Here is a 15,240-nt window from a genome sequence, read left to right on the forward strand (position 1 = left end):
TGGTGCTCCATGTGCTCCTTCAGTTGGGCTGCTTTTCATTTAGGTATTATCAGACCTAAAAAGCTTGTGTACTGTAACTCAAGAAGTAATATTGATAATTTGTAGTTATTTTTACCGAGAAGAGACTCTGTGTAGAGGGGAAAGCAGAAGGATAGAGAAAAGTAGGTGCATTCTTTGTTTGGTAGAGGTATGCAAATGTCTATATTTTGGGTGGAAAAAGAGATGTAAAATACAGAAATTGCTTGTAACACTACTTAGAGTACTTCTGTTTCCAACTTTACTGCCTTTCCTTACTTTGGTGCCCCGAATGAATGAATGAATGTTCTTTTTTAGTTGCAGTTCACTGAGAAAGGTGGGTGAGACATATATGTGTGTACGTGTTGGAGGAGAGGTAAATGTGCAGCTGAGGGGGAAAAAAAACAAAACCACTAACAAACAACCCCAAAACCTTGAACAAATAAAATAGTCACAGTTAAAACACTTTTCTTCATGTTAACCTTGAAATTTTAATTCTAACTGATGATGGGTATTCTTATTAATACAATCATCTCAAAATTGTTTTTGTACAGTGTTGTTCTGAAATTTTTTGTGGGCAAAAGAATGCCTTGTTTTTCTCTCTCAAACAAAGAGAAAGTCCTATTTTCTTGCATATGCTGATTTTTGTTCCATTTGGTGATTTGGATGTTAAATTAATTGTTAACTTGGAGTAAAATTACTAGATTTATTAGACACCTGTTAGTGAGGTAATGTGTACCTTTCAAGCCAAGGACATCACACTAAATCATCATCAGGATGTGTGACATGTTTGTGAAAATGAGGTAGCAGCAAAGAAGCAGCTGAGAAAATTCCACGTATCCTTATCCCTGTTCCCTGATGCTCTTTCTGGTGTCCCCTTACCCAAGTTCTCTTTTCTGGGATTTGTGCTGGGTGGGAGGAACAGGACACACAGCGGGTGTCCCAAAGCCACAGTTTAATCAAGGGGTGTATTCTGTTTTGATCTTGGGTGCAGATGTGTTTGGGGAGTGATGGGCAGCAGCCGAATGGGCTGGGTACCGTTTCTGCCGGCACCAGCTCCTGTGTATCTTCTGCCTGCCGCCTTCCTCCTCCTGCCCCAGCTTGGCTGAACGTGGTGGAAGAGCAACTGCAGCTGCTGCATCAGCGTGACAAGCAGGACAGTGCTTCCCCTTCCTAAGGGAACCTAAATGCACTGGTGAAGGGCAGACAATCATGGCAATGGCCTGTGCAGAGTGAGAGTGGGGAAAAAAGCTGGCTTTTCTAGGGATTCGTGTAAGCAGGCAGTAAGCATGCACTGCAGAGATGACCAGTAGCATCCTGTGCATAGGGCCTTTCAACAGTTATGACTGTTTTCAGGGAAGTAACTAAATATTGAAGGATTCTGGGAGCACTTGTTGGAATTGATGCATAAGGAGTATGAGCGGGTAGGCTGGATGAGATGTTTAACTAATTTGTGTGTAACCTGGAATGCCCATGGTATTTTTTGAGGTATAATAATTTTCGACTGTCACAGTTGGGAAACACGTGAGATTTTAGATGTTACAAGGATTTAGGACAGGCCATGTTAAGAGTGTGTAGGTATATTTCTGTGTCTACAGACATGTATACATATGTAATCACATTCTGCCATTTCAAATACAAACAGCAAGGGCTTTCTGCCCTTGGCATCTGCAGCTTTCAGAGGCATGCTGGGGACCGCTAATGTTGCAATGTAAAATTACTGCCTTACTCCTAAGTACAGACTAAGTGTGTAGGCATCTTTTCAGCTCTCCAAATGACAGAAAAACAAGTATAGGCTGCTGGAAATAAAGGTCCTCAGTATCTTTGTGGAAGAGGTCAGAGGCAAATGAAAATGTGAGGTTCTTCATTCCAAAATGTGTATGAGGAACCTTAAGATTAAATCAGTTTTCGGCTCAAGCAGTTTTCTCTACCCCAGGTCACTGGTTTTTGTGCCTCTCCCCACTCTTGCGCCAGCACAACTGTTTGCATCTGTGCGATGAACTGGGTAAGTGAACTGACCTACTTTAAGTTACCCGGGTTTCTCCTGATCTGGTTTAGACAGTGCGGCAACTGAATGTCCAACCGTAACCAGAGGAAGAAATTGTATCAACACAGTACCTCTCACCCTGTGGAAGGTGCACCACCAAAGCAGATGCGGAGCAAAGCATTCCTGTCCCTCAAACAAGTAACAAAGTTATTTACTATTATGAGGTGCCAAAAAAATTAATGATTAAAAGGAGATGGGGTCTAAGAAAGGTTGAGAATGAGTGACTCAGCTAAGTGAGGATTTTTTTTCAGATCCAAATTAAATGATTTTTTTTTTTTTTATGTAAAACCACTTTATTCATGCTTGTCCTTCCCTCCTGCCCCACCACCCCACCAAAAAAACCCAAAACAACAAAAAAAACTTGGAAGTTTTTAGAGTGTGTAATCCTGGTCTGGATTTGACAGTTTGAGGCATGGCACTGTAGATTGAATAGATTTGAATTAATGACTTCAGAAATAGATTTTGACTGGAATCTGCAAATTTTAATTAAAACCCACTACTGGTAGATTAATTTTTGATTTAAATGTGACTTAAAACTATTTTAAACCATGTGGTGATGTATCATGCAGGGAAAGTGTTCCTTTCTGTTTATTTTTTTGTCTCAGATGAGATTTTATGATGATAAGCATGGCTTTAAGTGCTGTATAGCTAATGAGAGGCATTTGAAATAAAATGGAGCAATCCATTAAGACATGTGGAATGTGTTTTATTACTACAAAGAGGGAGAATTTGACTGAGTTCATCTATATGGGCTATAATGAAAAGTGTCACATTATCTTGAAATCCATGTATGATACCTATGCTTGTGATGCTTCTTTGGGTGTGAAATGAGTTTGACACCTCCAGAGCAATTAAATGTGTGAGGAAAGCACTGTATTTGTGCTTGCCACTGTTCTACTTACTGCTATTTTGATTGAAAGTTTGCTGTATGCTGTGAAAGGAGTTTACATGTGTGGGAGTGTTTCTGACAAATACACGTCTAATTTTGTTTGTAGTAATAACAAAGATATTACACAAAGGATGATCTCTATCCTAATTATTATTTAGTGATACATATGGATTTGTAGTAGAGCTGCAACTTATAATAGGAGTTTGGGGTTGCAATTAGACATTGCAACGGTTTCTTTATAGGTATATGACTCATAGACGGGATGGAATAAATATTCAAGAAATTCAGAGAAAATACTCATAGCATTAGCAGGAAATATATTGAATCAAAGCTAAGCCTGATTTTTCAGTAGCTTCCTACGTACCGTAAGGGCAAGTAACTGCTCTATCATAACTGCCTTTTTCTGGCTATTATTAATGATATTTTTTACAGCAAAAGTGTTCAAGGACCATATTTGATTGGGAACTTGTGATGTGCTTTCCATGCAGATATGTGGCACAAAAGAGGGCAGTTTAAGTTTTTTGGTTTTGTTTGTTTTTTGTTTATTTGTTTTTTTTTTTTTTTTTTTTTTTTAACAGTCTCATTTATGCTTTGGAGATCATGTGTTTCAGAAAACAGATACTTAGCTGTCATTTACAAACTTCTGCTTGTTTTTCTTTCTACAGGAGATGATAACAGAGTCCACTCCATTACGTTGTAGGAAGCTCAGCAATCCTGACATCTTTTCATCTGCTGGGAAAACCAAGCTCCATCGACAGCTAAGTCAAGATGACTGCAAGCTACGAAGAGGTAGTTTGGCAAGTTCTTTGTCAGGTATGCCATTTTGTAATGACTATATGACAATTCATTGGTATTAAAGATGCAATATTACTTGTTGGCATAAATGTTATAATAAAAGATACTGATAAATCATTTCTTCAAAATTAGAGGTGACATCTTGTTGGGAGGGCATAAAAAATTTTATGTAAGAGAAAGATGCAAAAAGAAATATTGATAGAAAAGAGTAAAAAATAGTGTCTGTATTTGGAGTGAAATTCTGTATATTGCCCAGAGTGAACTGTTAGAAGCTAAGACTTAATGTGCGAAGGTAAAAGAGGGGTGTGGTGGAACTTTAGGCAGCGAAGTGATGCATTCTTAGCTCTTTTACTTTTAAGGTCAGCACTGACTGTAAGCTTGCCTCCTTTGCCATATTGTTTCATACTGGGGAGCTGACTTCTGTATCAGGTTCCAATTATTATTCTTTTTGGCTTCAGAAGCACTGTGGGCATTTGTGATTTAAAGAAAAAATCTTGCTTACAAACTAGATGTTTTTTCAGTTTGTAGAAACTTGTTTGGTGTTCAGCCCTGTCAGAGAATTTAGTTTGTCAGCTCTGAAACCACGGAGTGAATATAGTCTAGTAATTAGTCAAAAAATGGAGGACTATGCTCCCTAGTTTTCTTTTTCAAAGACTTGGTATGTGGGCTAGGGGATGGTTTCACAATTGTTTAAAGCTGATATCAAAGTCTGTGATGCTGGAATTAGAACATATAGAGCTGCATGATCAGTCTGGAATGAAACAGCTGATCTGCCTGAATACCACTGTTGTTCTGCAGGGTTAACTTGCAGCCCATTTCCTCCCTAATTAGGCTGACTTTGCCTATTTGCATGTTAGTGTAAGAACAAGAAGGGTTGGAAACTGTCAGGTGGGAGGGGAAGAGGGTGAAACCACCCATTTTGGTAGCAGCATGGTCTTGACTTAAATGATTGTGAAAATACATCCAGTCCTGGTTCCTCTGTCTTTTATCAGAGGAAGATAAATATTTTAATGATTGAGGTGCTAGGTGTAATAGAATTAAATAAGCAGTGAAGTATGCACATTTTGAGTTGGCCTTGTCTTAATGTTTTATTTGTAATAAGTGGCTTGTTTCTGAAAAATGGAAACATTCATAATGTAAGTTTGTTCTCTAATGTAAGTTAATTGCTAGAGGAGAACAGAAGTTTATTAACTACATAGCTCTTGGCTGATTACAATGGCCAAAGGTAGTACTGTAGTTTGTTTGGTTTTGGTGGTTATTTTTTTGCTTGAGTAGAAGTAAGAAAAGAAAAGTAAATGAGAGGAAGCAGGAAAACTGGAGAAGTTTTGTTTTTAAAAATATTTTTTGTGTTTGGAGATAACATTCTTGTAAATTTTCTGTTCTGAAATTATAATGTTCTCCAGAACTTGTTGCTTCATCTTAATGACTTTTCACTATAGCCTGATTTAGGAAGGGGAACATAGCCCCAGGAAGATCAGTTTGACTCAACTGGATAAAGAAAATGTAGACGTTTAGATATATTTTAAATGTGAGTGTTTGGAATGTATGTAGGACTTGAGGCATGTCAGGGAAAGGTTTTAGCTTCATTCTCTATCTCAATAATAATGCCACCTTATTTTTGCAGCAGAAGTGAAAAATAAGTTTAAAGTGTCTAGATAATTGTGCGTGCAAACTGGTTGGCCTAGATTTGACTCGATGGAATTCTGTCTTCATGGATTCAGATTTTGTGGAACTAAAAGCATATATTGATACTTATGGAGATTTAAATAATGTTTTTATTGCTCTCAAGCAGTGGCAGTTCAAACTGTTAGATAATTGTATGGTTTGAATTGCTATTATAGGATATCTCTGTTAGTGCTTTACTGAGATAAACACAGTAATGTATGTTTCTGTAGTTTTAGATCTCTGCAGACAAGAGGAGTCTTTGTATTTACACATAATCATGAAAATGATCAAACCATGAAAATCATGTCCACAGCTGTAAGCAGCTTGAGTGGGACTCAGAAAAAGGTACTAATATGCTGTGTCTCTGTTTGCTAGCCAAAGCTGAGCCTTCTTATCTCTCACACACTTTGACTCATTCTATTAATGTGTACTTGGCCATTAACTTGAGCAGAAAGTTAACATAAACAATTTTTTTTTAAGAAGGGAAAAAAAAAAAAAAAAAGACATCACTCCCACTCCTTGTCCTCTCTCTCCCTCCCGTCTCCCCCCCCAGCATCATGGCTAATCACATTATGTGACAGTCTTCCAAATATTGTAGCTGCCTTTATGTTATGAATGTGATATATCACATCTAATTCTAATGTGAAGTTGAATTTGTAAAATACCTTGCTCTCTCTGATGAAAAAAAGGCGTTTTTCTATAGTATATGTGATTAAAGATGTAGACTTCTTGCTACTTACTGCAACAAATGTCTTGGTCCCCTTTGATTCCTGTTGTAGTATCTGAGCATGTAATAATCTGTTGAATGCAACTATCTTCACTATGCTTGAGAAGAGATGTGTGTAATTTAGTCTGACAGACTTAATTTTAAGGAAAAAAAGTATTATTCACTCCCATTTTGCAGATGGTAAAACTGAAGTACAGAGGTCGACTGACCAGAGTTACAGAGGAACTCATCTGGAAGCTAATAATGGAACCCAGATTTACAGACTTTTTCACTTACGTGTTTTTAACCATAAGACTATCTTTCTTCTCTTTTTTTTTGTAAATGAAGTTGTACATGAAAGGAAACTGTCAAGCTTGATGGAGTCAAAATATGGCCTACTTTGACTTTGGTTCTGTCTCATTGTGGAAATTTACTACTTGACATTTTTCAAAAAAGAGTGTTATATTGACTATGATTACGGTATTTCCTGTAGTAAAGTACAGTGGTGCGAACTTGTTGAGATAGGGACTACTCACAGTGTATGTAGAATGGGAGATTAGCATCTACATTAATCAATCAGATACAAGGGAGACTTGGGAAAGCTACAAAATGTATTGCTTTTAAGATAATATGATATTGCTGAAGAGTGAAATTTTTTGAGCAAAATATCCATCCATGGTTCAAAGCAAAACAATGTTTGAACATACACAGCTGCATGTAATCTACTGCTGAATGTTTCAATAGTAGGAGAAAGTGGAGAAGTCTAGATGGCTAAGCTATTTAGAAGAGGTAACATTTTACAGTTATGAATGCATTTTCACAAGAACTTGCAAAATCTCTTAAGTATATTTTTTAACGTTAACACTGCCTCTCTATAGGGCAATATATTGTTTAATTAACAGCAAATATTGTTTCCTTTTTAAGCTGTGTCAAGTATAGAAAGGTATAAAGTGATAGAAGTCTGTTTCTACAAGGTTTTGGATTTACCCATTACCTCGTAATATAAACTAGTTTTTTTTAAAATACTTAGTTATCAAACATATTCACAGGTAGTATGCTCTTACAAGTTCTAACCTATCAAAATCTTTAAATTGCTTTTTTTATTAAAGGCTTTTTCTCTACATGCAGTATTTTTTCAGCATTGTATTGTGAACTTGCAAACTTTTTAAAAAACAAGCTGATGGTATTTTGATTTTGTTTTTAAAGGAAAACAGCTACTTCCTTTATCAAATAGTGTCCATAGTGGAGTGGGACAGACGATATGGCAGCCACCTGGAGATACCTCAAACCTGGTCCGCATGAGAAATCAATCTCTAGGACAGTCTGCTCCTTCACTTACTGCTGGTTTGGTGAGTGAGTCTGGGAATACTCATAATGATTTTGTGCTATAAATAAAAAGCAATGTGATCTTGTGCTTTAGTTTTTACCTTGTTTTCCTTGCTCCTGCTCAGTGAATGCAGCAGTTTGATCCTGTGGGCCCTTTTTAGTATAGAGGGTGAATTAGGAAGAGAATATGATCATCCTGCTTTTGAGGAGAAAAAAAAAAAAAAAAAAAAAGGAAAAAAAAATGTTTATGTGAGGAATAATTTATTTTTTGGGACACTCCTCAGTGCTACTTAAGCTGCCTGATACCTGAAAGAAAATATCTCTGGAAGTCTAGGGAGATGTGAGCATGGGAACATGATCATTTAAACCAAATTTAATTGGGAAACAGCTTTCTGAATAGCTACCTCTGCCTGCTTCCCTAGAGAGCAGTTAGAGGGATGAAGCTGAAAGGGATAACTGTCCAAGGAATTGAAGAGCTGGAACTGACATCTCTTCTGTGTGGTTTCTGTCAAATCAAATGGTTTTGGTAAAGTGGATGTATTTTTGAAGAACGTTGCATCTGTTAAATTAACATTTTCTAAGAAGAGAGTATTCTGTATGGCGGGGACACTCAGATGGCTTTTGTCAAGACTGAATTGCAGACTGAAACGAACATACATTTTGTTTATAGATGTTCCTTATTACCTCTAAATATTTAATATCACTGAAGTGCAAGGAGGAGAAAAATATAAGAGTAGCAAGAGACAGTTATCTGTGAGCAGTTGTATATGCAACAGAAATTGTTGCTAAATAGTAGACTAAAAGCAAAGCTAACCCTTTTTGCCGAACTTCCATAGAGTTGCCTGTATAACAGGTTTTACTCAAATGAGGAAATTTTGGTGTGCACTCATTTATAGAACTTCAAGTAAATGAGTAAATTTATATTACATTGTAAGACTGTTTAGAAGCAATGACCCCTTAAGTAAAAGGGTATATGTTGGATATAGCCCTTATCTTGTTAGTCCTTAGAATTTTTGGGGGGGATCCTAGAGAGTTTGGGACCACCAGGCTATGAAAAGAAGCTTAAATCTTTAAAGTTCAAAGAGCCATGCGATTGTGTTACCACTAATTTTGATTTCACAATTAGTATTTGTAGACTTAGCATTTTGAGACATGCTGCTATACTGAAATTCTTCTGATTTGATTTAATTACATTGTGTCTTAGTTTGGTGCCTGTTCAGTGTTTGCCTTAAATTTCTGTTCTTAGCAGTGGTTATAATTTGACTGTATCAACAGAAAGGGAAAATGCTCACGTGAACTTGGCATGCAAGTATTTATCTGATGAGGATTAAAAAAAGTACTGTGTTAAAATACAGGCCTATTCCCTAGAGGCAGGCAAATGCCTTGAAGCTTCATAGCTTCAGTTAATGAAAATAACTGTGCTTTAAAACAAAGCATTAGTTCTCAGATATTTAATTTGGAATACTATTTTGTTGCTTAACATCTGTGTACAATTCAGCAAGCTGCAGATGTGTTTGTGTGTTACAATTTGGCATATTACTAACATGATGTATTTTCAGTTTGTCATGGCAGTGTTTGTGCTGTCTATCAAATGTTCTGATATGAAACGCAATGCCTATAACTTATTTTAAAATAATTTAAAATTCTCTGCTTTCTAACTAAAGCGGAAAAATTCAGCTATATATCCAGTATTTGTCCCTCTGTGATGGTGTTAGGTACTAAAGTATATGGTCACTTTCCTGTCTCTGTATACTCTGTGGTGGGCTGCATGTTAATTATATTTGCAGCTAATTAAGCTGAGAAATTAAGAAATCTTATGTAGAAGTGGGTTTCTAAAGCAATGACTAAAGAACCAGTCACAAGATGAACGCTTAATTGAGTGAGTCCTGGGATCTTGGAGCAAGTTACATGTTTGCAGCTGTTTTAATATGCTTGTGGTATTGAAAAAAGTTTCACAAATTAGAATAGCAAAAGGTCTCTTGCCAGTATAATTAATCTCCTTTGAAGAGTAGCTCTATTAAGAGATGAGTAGGTTCAGTAATGCAAAGTGTCATTTTAATATGCCAGCCTTGATTGCTAAAGCATTTCACTGTTTTATTATTTGTTACAATACAATGGACGGATAGCTAGAGAGAAGTGAGAGTCTGGTATGGGAAAGCCAGAATACTCAGAGCTATGTGCACTGTTTCTGCTCCCTCTTTTTGGCACGGTAGGTATCAGTGGATTTACCTTTGTTAAATTGCTTTGCTGGCATTAAGTAATGTGTTTTTTCACTTTCTAACCACTACTAATTCTACAGATTGTTTGCTGTTCTTAAATTTAGTTCTTCTGAATTTTGGAAGTGTTTGCAAAGCAAAAAAATAAACATAGCAAATCTGTAGAAATGAGTTTGCAGCTTCTGAAACAAGACTGATAGCTAGGCTGCTTATCAGCAACAACTCCAGAACTGGAAATACATCAAATTCTAACATGCTAACCTACATAAGCACAACGTATTGTTAGACAGAATCTTTCAGCTCATACGTGTTAGATAGTCTGGATTAATGTGTCTGCACAGCAGTTGCCACTAGATCCTTGACTTGAGAAAGAAGCCAGGGCAGACTGAATGCTGAGTGCTGTCATTGTGGAATGATAGACGTTGGTCTGATCTGTGTGCCTTCTAAATGTACGTGAGGATTTCAGAGGATGACCTTCAGTTGATCATCTAGTCTTAAGAAAGATGGCTTTGGTCATAATAGATTGGGTTTTGGTGGAGAGCATCCTTTTAAGTCCCTAAAATAGCCAAGGAAGTAATCAGACAAAAAAGACATAAAGCATTGTTGTGGGCATCTTGGTGTTTTCTGCTCTCAAGACCCAAATATAGTAAAAACTCGGGGCTCAGGGAGTGTGTATAAATGGTGTGTATAAGGAACAGAAGGATAATAATGTGGAAAATCTCTTATGACTTACTTTGGGGGTTTGTTTATCTGAAATCTTGACCTGCAGACATCCTGTTATACAGTTAGAACTTGGACTGTGTTTTGAAGGCAGCTGATGTGAATGATCAGGAATATGGACACATTCTCTTATGAAGAAAGGCCTGTAGAGCATCATGGTTTGTTAATTTCAGAAAAGGAGAAGAGCTTGTGAAAAGAAGGTTTTGATTGTTGTAGATTGTTGTAGACTGGAACTATGTTTCTTGCAAATACTTGTTTTGACAAAACTCAATGTGAATGAAATTGGTTGCCAGAAGCAATGCTGTAAGGTGTTAATATTCCAGGGCTGGATCATTTATGGGTAGGCAAGGGATGATTTTTTCCCGCTCATGTTTCTTGTTAAGGACAGGTTGCTCCCTGGAGCACTGCACTAATAGTGAATATGTATTTACATTTGTGGAGAGAGATGTGGGTTTTTTTGTGTGTGTCCCACCCCCTCACCCTACATAGAGATCATCTCAAGCACTGTCTCCAGTGTTTTGTAAAAGAAACGTCTGACAATGTGCTACCCATTAATTAGGACTACATCTTACAGGCATTGCTCACTGTCTGATGCCTGGAAAAGTTTGAGATGTTCCAGGAATAAGAAATCATGCATGTTCCTTCTGCCAACTGTGGTAATGGGAAAACATTTGAAAAAGCCTATTGGTGGAAGATTAGATACTTTTGTGAAAGAGATTTTGAACCTTTATTTTTGATTTTTTTTTTTTTTTAAATACTTACAAACTCCAGTTTTCTAAAGTGCTCCCAGTACTGAACTGAAACTTGCTGTACTCCTTGAACTAAAAAACTGAACATTGTTTTTGAAAATGACGTTGAGGGTTGTAGCTGCTTGGTTGCAGTTCTCTCTTCAGTGCCAACTTTCTTCTTTCTATGCTGTACCACATGGTACATGGTCAGAGCCGTTTCTTCATCTTGAGATGAAGTCTGCTGACTAAGCAGTTGGTGCTCTGTTAATCCTCCAATGCCAGACTTGCAAGATTTCCTTGTAGGGTCAGTTTCCTCTTCAGAGAGTAATTTCAAATGATTTACAGTTTTATATTTACTTTGTAAGATAATAGTAAAACCAAAATGAGGCAACTGTGTTTCTTTGCTGTTGTAGAGAGTGCCAGAAAGTTCACCTTTCCCTGGTCATCTTCTAGAAGAAGCAGTTAAAAAAGAAAACCTCTCAGATTTTGAATGATGATCTGGAGGATAGAGGGGCTCAAATGTTAAGACTTGAAATTACTAACATGCTGAAGAAATTCCTGTGTTGTATAACACCAAGCCAGTGATGCTGCTCATTCAGCCTGATTTATTCTGAAGGTTTAGTTCCCCAAAGCTGTACGGGTTGGACAATATTGAGTGGAATGGAGGAAATGGTCATCCTTGTCATGGTGGGTCCTTGGCTTTGCAAGGAAGTGTGTATTGAAAACCTGGTTACTGAGAGAGACTTCACACTGTGGCATGTTATGTTTGATGTCCAAGTTGGGGTATGCTTTTTAGATGTAGGAGAAAATATTTACTATTTATTTTCTACATTTTTACTCTTTTTTTTTTTAAATTTCATTTTTGATATATTAGGAATAGAATCAGTTGTACCTAATATATAAACTTCTCGTAATAGTGTATTTCTCCTGAGCAGGTTGCTCTTCATTACAACAGGACGTACTTCAGATCTGTATCATTCCTATCTACCAGGAAGAGTGGCTAGCTGGCAACAGATTTGGGCTTGTGGGTGAGACAATTTAGGTAATTCTCTTTTAAATTCATGTGAAGGCTAAATTCCATTGCTAGTTTTCAGGAAGGCTGCTGAGGAGCTGCGGTGCTGCCTGCCACCTGCCGGTGGGCCTCTGGCCACTGGCAGAAACTAGTCACTCCGAGATCCAACTGAGTTTTTGTTAAAACGTTTTTAGAGATCCTGGTAATGGTTAATGGTTTTACAGTACAAGCATGTTATTTCTGGGATCGTGTTCCACAGTAACAACTTGCTAATAACCTGGCCTTTTCTTTAGCTGAAGTATGAATTAGATTCATATTTTAATACTATACAGTGGTTTGCAACATTCATTTTCTGGTAACAGAGAGATGATGGTTGGGATAGTTTTGGATAAAATAAGATTATTTAAAAAAATACTCTTTGGAGCTAATTATATAAATCATTGTTTTCAATTATTGGTTCAGAGGCTGTGTTGCCTAATTGTGTTTTGGTCTATGGCCTGCTAGGTGGTGCTGGAGTACTGGAGGTCTCAGTATAGCGAACTGTGTTTTCAACACAAAATGACACCATTGCTACAGGGCCAACGTAAAGAAGAGCTAGAGGTGTTTTCTAGTAGAGTGTAATTCAAGGAGAACTTAATTCTGTGTTGATTGTCAGTTCAGTACAGAGATTAGTAATTCAAAAGGCCCGATGAAGTGCAGTGGAACTAGAAGTTCAAACTTCTCTATATTCTGCTTCAAAACTCCTCATAGTTATGAAAGAAAATTCTATTTCTGGGTCTCCTACTTAGCCCCTAGTGCTTTAATGGATTTACTGTTTATTATTTAGGATCTGTGCTTTATGCAGACATCTGCGTAGTGGTTGTTAATCTCAAAGTGATAAAGTCTTGGAAGGAATGGAGTTCATAGTGACTAGCAGGTATCTGACTAGCAAATTAAACATTAGTTTACAAAGCACAATAGCTGATCTTCCACTGCACTCTCCACCTTTTTGCTTGATATGTATGCTGGCAGTGAGGTAAGTACATAGAGCTTAGACTTCTACCACCTCACAAAAGAATTAGATGTTATCTCTGTTTTTTTATTAAAAATACAATACTAGTTGTGGGACAAATCATTAATGCCAGTTGTGCATACAGCTACCTACTGCTGATTTACTGGGTGCTTATTACAGAAGCAGACATTTGAATCTGATGAGAAAACTTCATTTACATTTGTGTGCCCTGAAACACACAGCTGCTCTTTTCTCAAAATATTTTGTCATAGATAACCTTCCTTTTAGTTTATATTTTAGGTGGTAACATGTTGACTATTTAAATGTTGCTGAGTGCAGATGAAAATAGTTTTGTCTAATGATAATAAAGTTATAACTGATGAAGACCATAAATTGTTTCAGGGAGTAGAGAACTTACAATACTTGACTGTACAAGTAGAGTTTCATATTTTTATGTTGTTAGAAAAGCAGAAGATAGCAGAAACTATGGTTATATGAATGAATGGATTTTATTACTGTATGAAGTAATGGAAACTGCATTTTAAAATAGCAGTTGTAATTATAACCTGAGATGGGTGGTAAGTGGGTTTCCAAATTAAGACCATGTGAAGTCTAAATTTATGCTTACTGATTTAAAATTTGTGTTTACTTACGCTGCAGAGTCTATGGGTGAACCTTTGAGAGTTTGGGTATGTCATCAGTTTTGGAAGATGTGGCTATAAGGAGATAGAAGAGGAATGTTGTTTGAAGAACTAAAGCAGTGTCCAAGCCTGTGTTTGTTTGAAGGGACTGGGTTTGAGGAAGAGGTAGGGAGCAAGATCTAGACACAAGGTTGTGTGTATTAGCATGAGCTGAATGACAAAACTTGAACGAACAAGGAATTTGGATGTGATAATGCAGAACAATAGAGAAAAAGGCCTTTGCGAAGAAAAGGATATTGTAAGCAAAAAGCAGAAGAACTTCTTTGAATGTATTTATTCTGAGCAAAATTCTGATCATTGAGCAGTGTTTAGAGTGCTTGCAGAGACCTATCTTTGTCACAGCTTTAAGGTATCTCTGGTAGGAAAACTAAAATGCATATGCTATAATTCTGTGTGTTTTCATGATGTGTTTGGGACACGTGCTTCACAATGGCATTCAAAACTGATAGTCCTGATAAGTTTTTCACTAGTAGACTTCTCTTTGAGTAATTAAAGTATATTTGTGTAAAGAACAGCAAATAATTGTGATAAATACAGCTTTAGTACAGAATTTAAGTAATAAGTGCTATATATTAAACACAGTCAGCATCTTTTTACTCACTTAAGTGAATTCCGTTTTGGAGTGGACTCATTGACTCAAAGGAGTTTCATACTTGAAAGAAAATTTGAACACCCTTCTGTGTAACCTGAGGCTCGTCATCATAGGAAATATAAATTCATAAAACTTGCCTTGTGATAATTGTTAGGCACTAGACTGTCAGTTTGAATGATTGCAGTTCTCATTATCTTCAGATGCTGCGTGTTATTTTTTTGTCTATGAATATGTTGAATTGATTTTTGGCACATGCAGTCAGTTCTTTTACTGACAGCAGCACTGTTGTAGGTATAAAGTGAGAAACTGATGTAGTATGCATGGAAAATTACTTGAGGAGCTGTGGAGAAGTTAAGATAAAATATAAATAATTATTCAGACTGTCTTGAACACATGTTGTCACGGAGTGAGGCTTTGTTCCAGGAGAGTGTTGTTCTCTGGTTCTTATTGACCTTTGTATAAAAACATACTGATGTAGAAAACAAAAATTCTGGATTTTAATTTAAAATAGTAAAAAATTGGCTGTTTTATTTTGGTGGGTTTTGGCAGGTATTTCCACAGAAAGGCAATGTTAAGATGTCTGCATTTAGTATTTTAACATGGCTGCACTCTCTGGTAACGCTTTTGGTAACTGTTTCCAAGCATATGATAATAGGAGTATCAGTTTTTGAACATGAAATAGTTTGTTTGCTTAAGTTTCAAACTACTTTGTTCTAGTAATGAAAACTGTTTTGAGCCTTAGGACATCTATAAAAATCCTCTGTAACTCTTCAACTAAGCAAAAGCTTTGGAGATTCTTTAGAAATTAGTAGCATAATCTTTCACGTTTGACTGCTG

General features: G+C 36.7%; 1 protein-coding gene across 2 annotated transcripts in view; it reads left to right on the top strand.

Annotated features, from left to right (window-relative positions):
• The window catches only part of MAST2 (microtubule associated serine/threonine kinase 2), a 198,515-nt gene that overhangs the window by 18,615 nt on the left and 164,660 nt on the right, over nucleotides 1–15,240 (top strand). Inside the window, exons 2-4 of one of the 2 annotated variants that reach the window (XM_042786371.1) lie at nucleotides 1,952–2,020; nucleotides 3,617–3,764; nucleotides 7,324–7,466. In XM_042786371.1, the coding sequence (XP_042642305.1) occupies nucleotides 1,952–2,020; nucleotides 3,617–3,764; nucleotides 7,324–7,466 (360 nt within the window). The remainder of the gene's footprint in view (nucleotides 1–1,951; nucleotides 2,021–3,616; nucleotides 3,765–7,323; nucleotides 7,467–15,240) is intronic. The other variant, XM_042786372.1, reaches the window with a different exon arrangement.

This window comes from Tyto alba, unplaced genomic scaffold (genome assembly GCF_018691265.1).
Source record: "Tyto alba isolate M040663 unplaced genomic scaffold, T.alba_DEE_v4.0 Super-Scaffold_1000006, whole genome shotgun sequence".
NCBI classification, from domain to species: domain Eukaryota; kingdom Metazoa; phylum Chordata; class Aves; order Strigiformes; family Tytonidae; genus Tyto; species Tyto alba.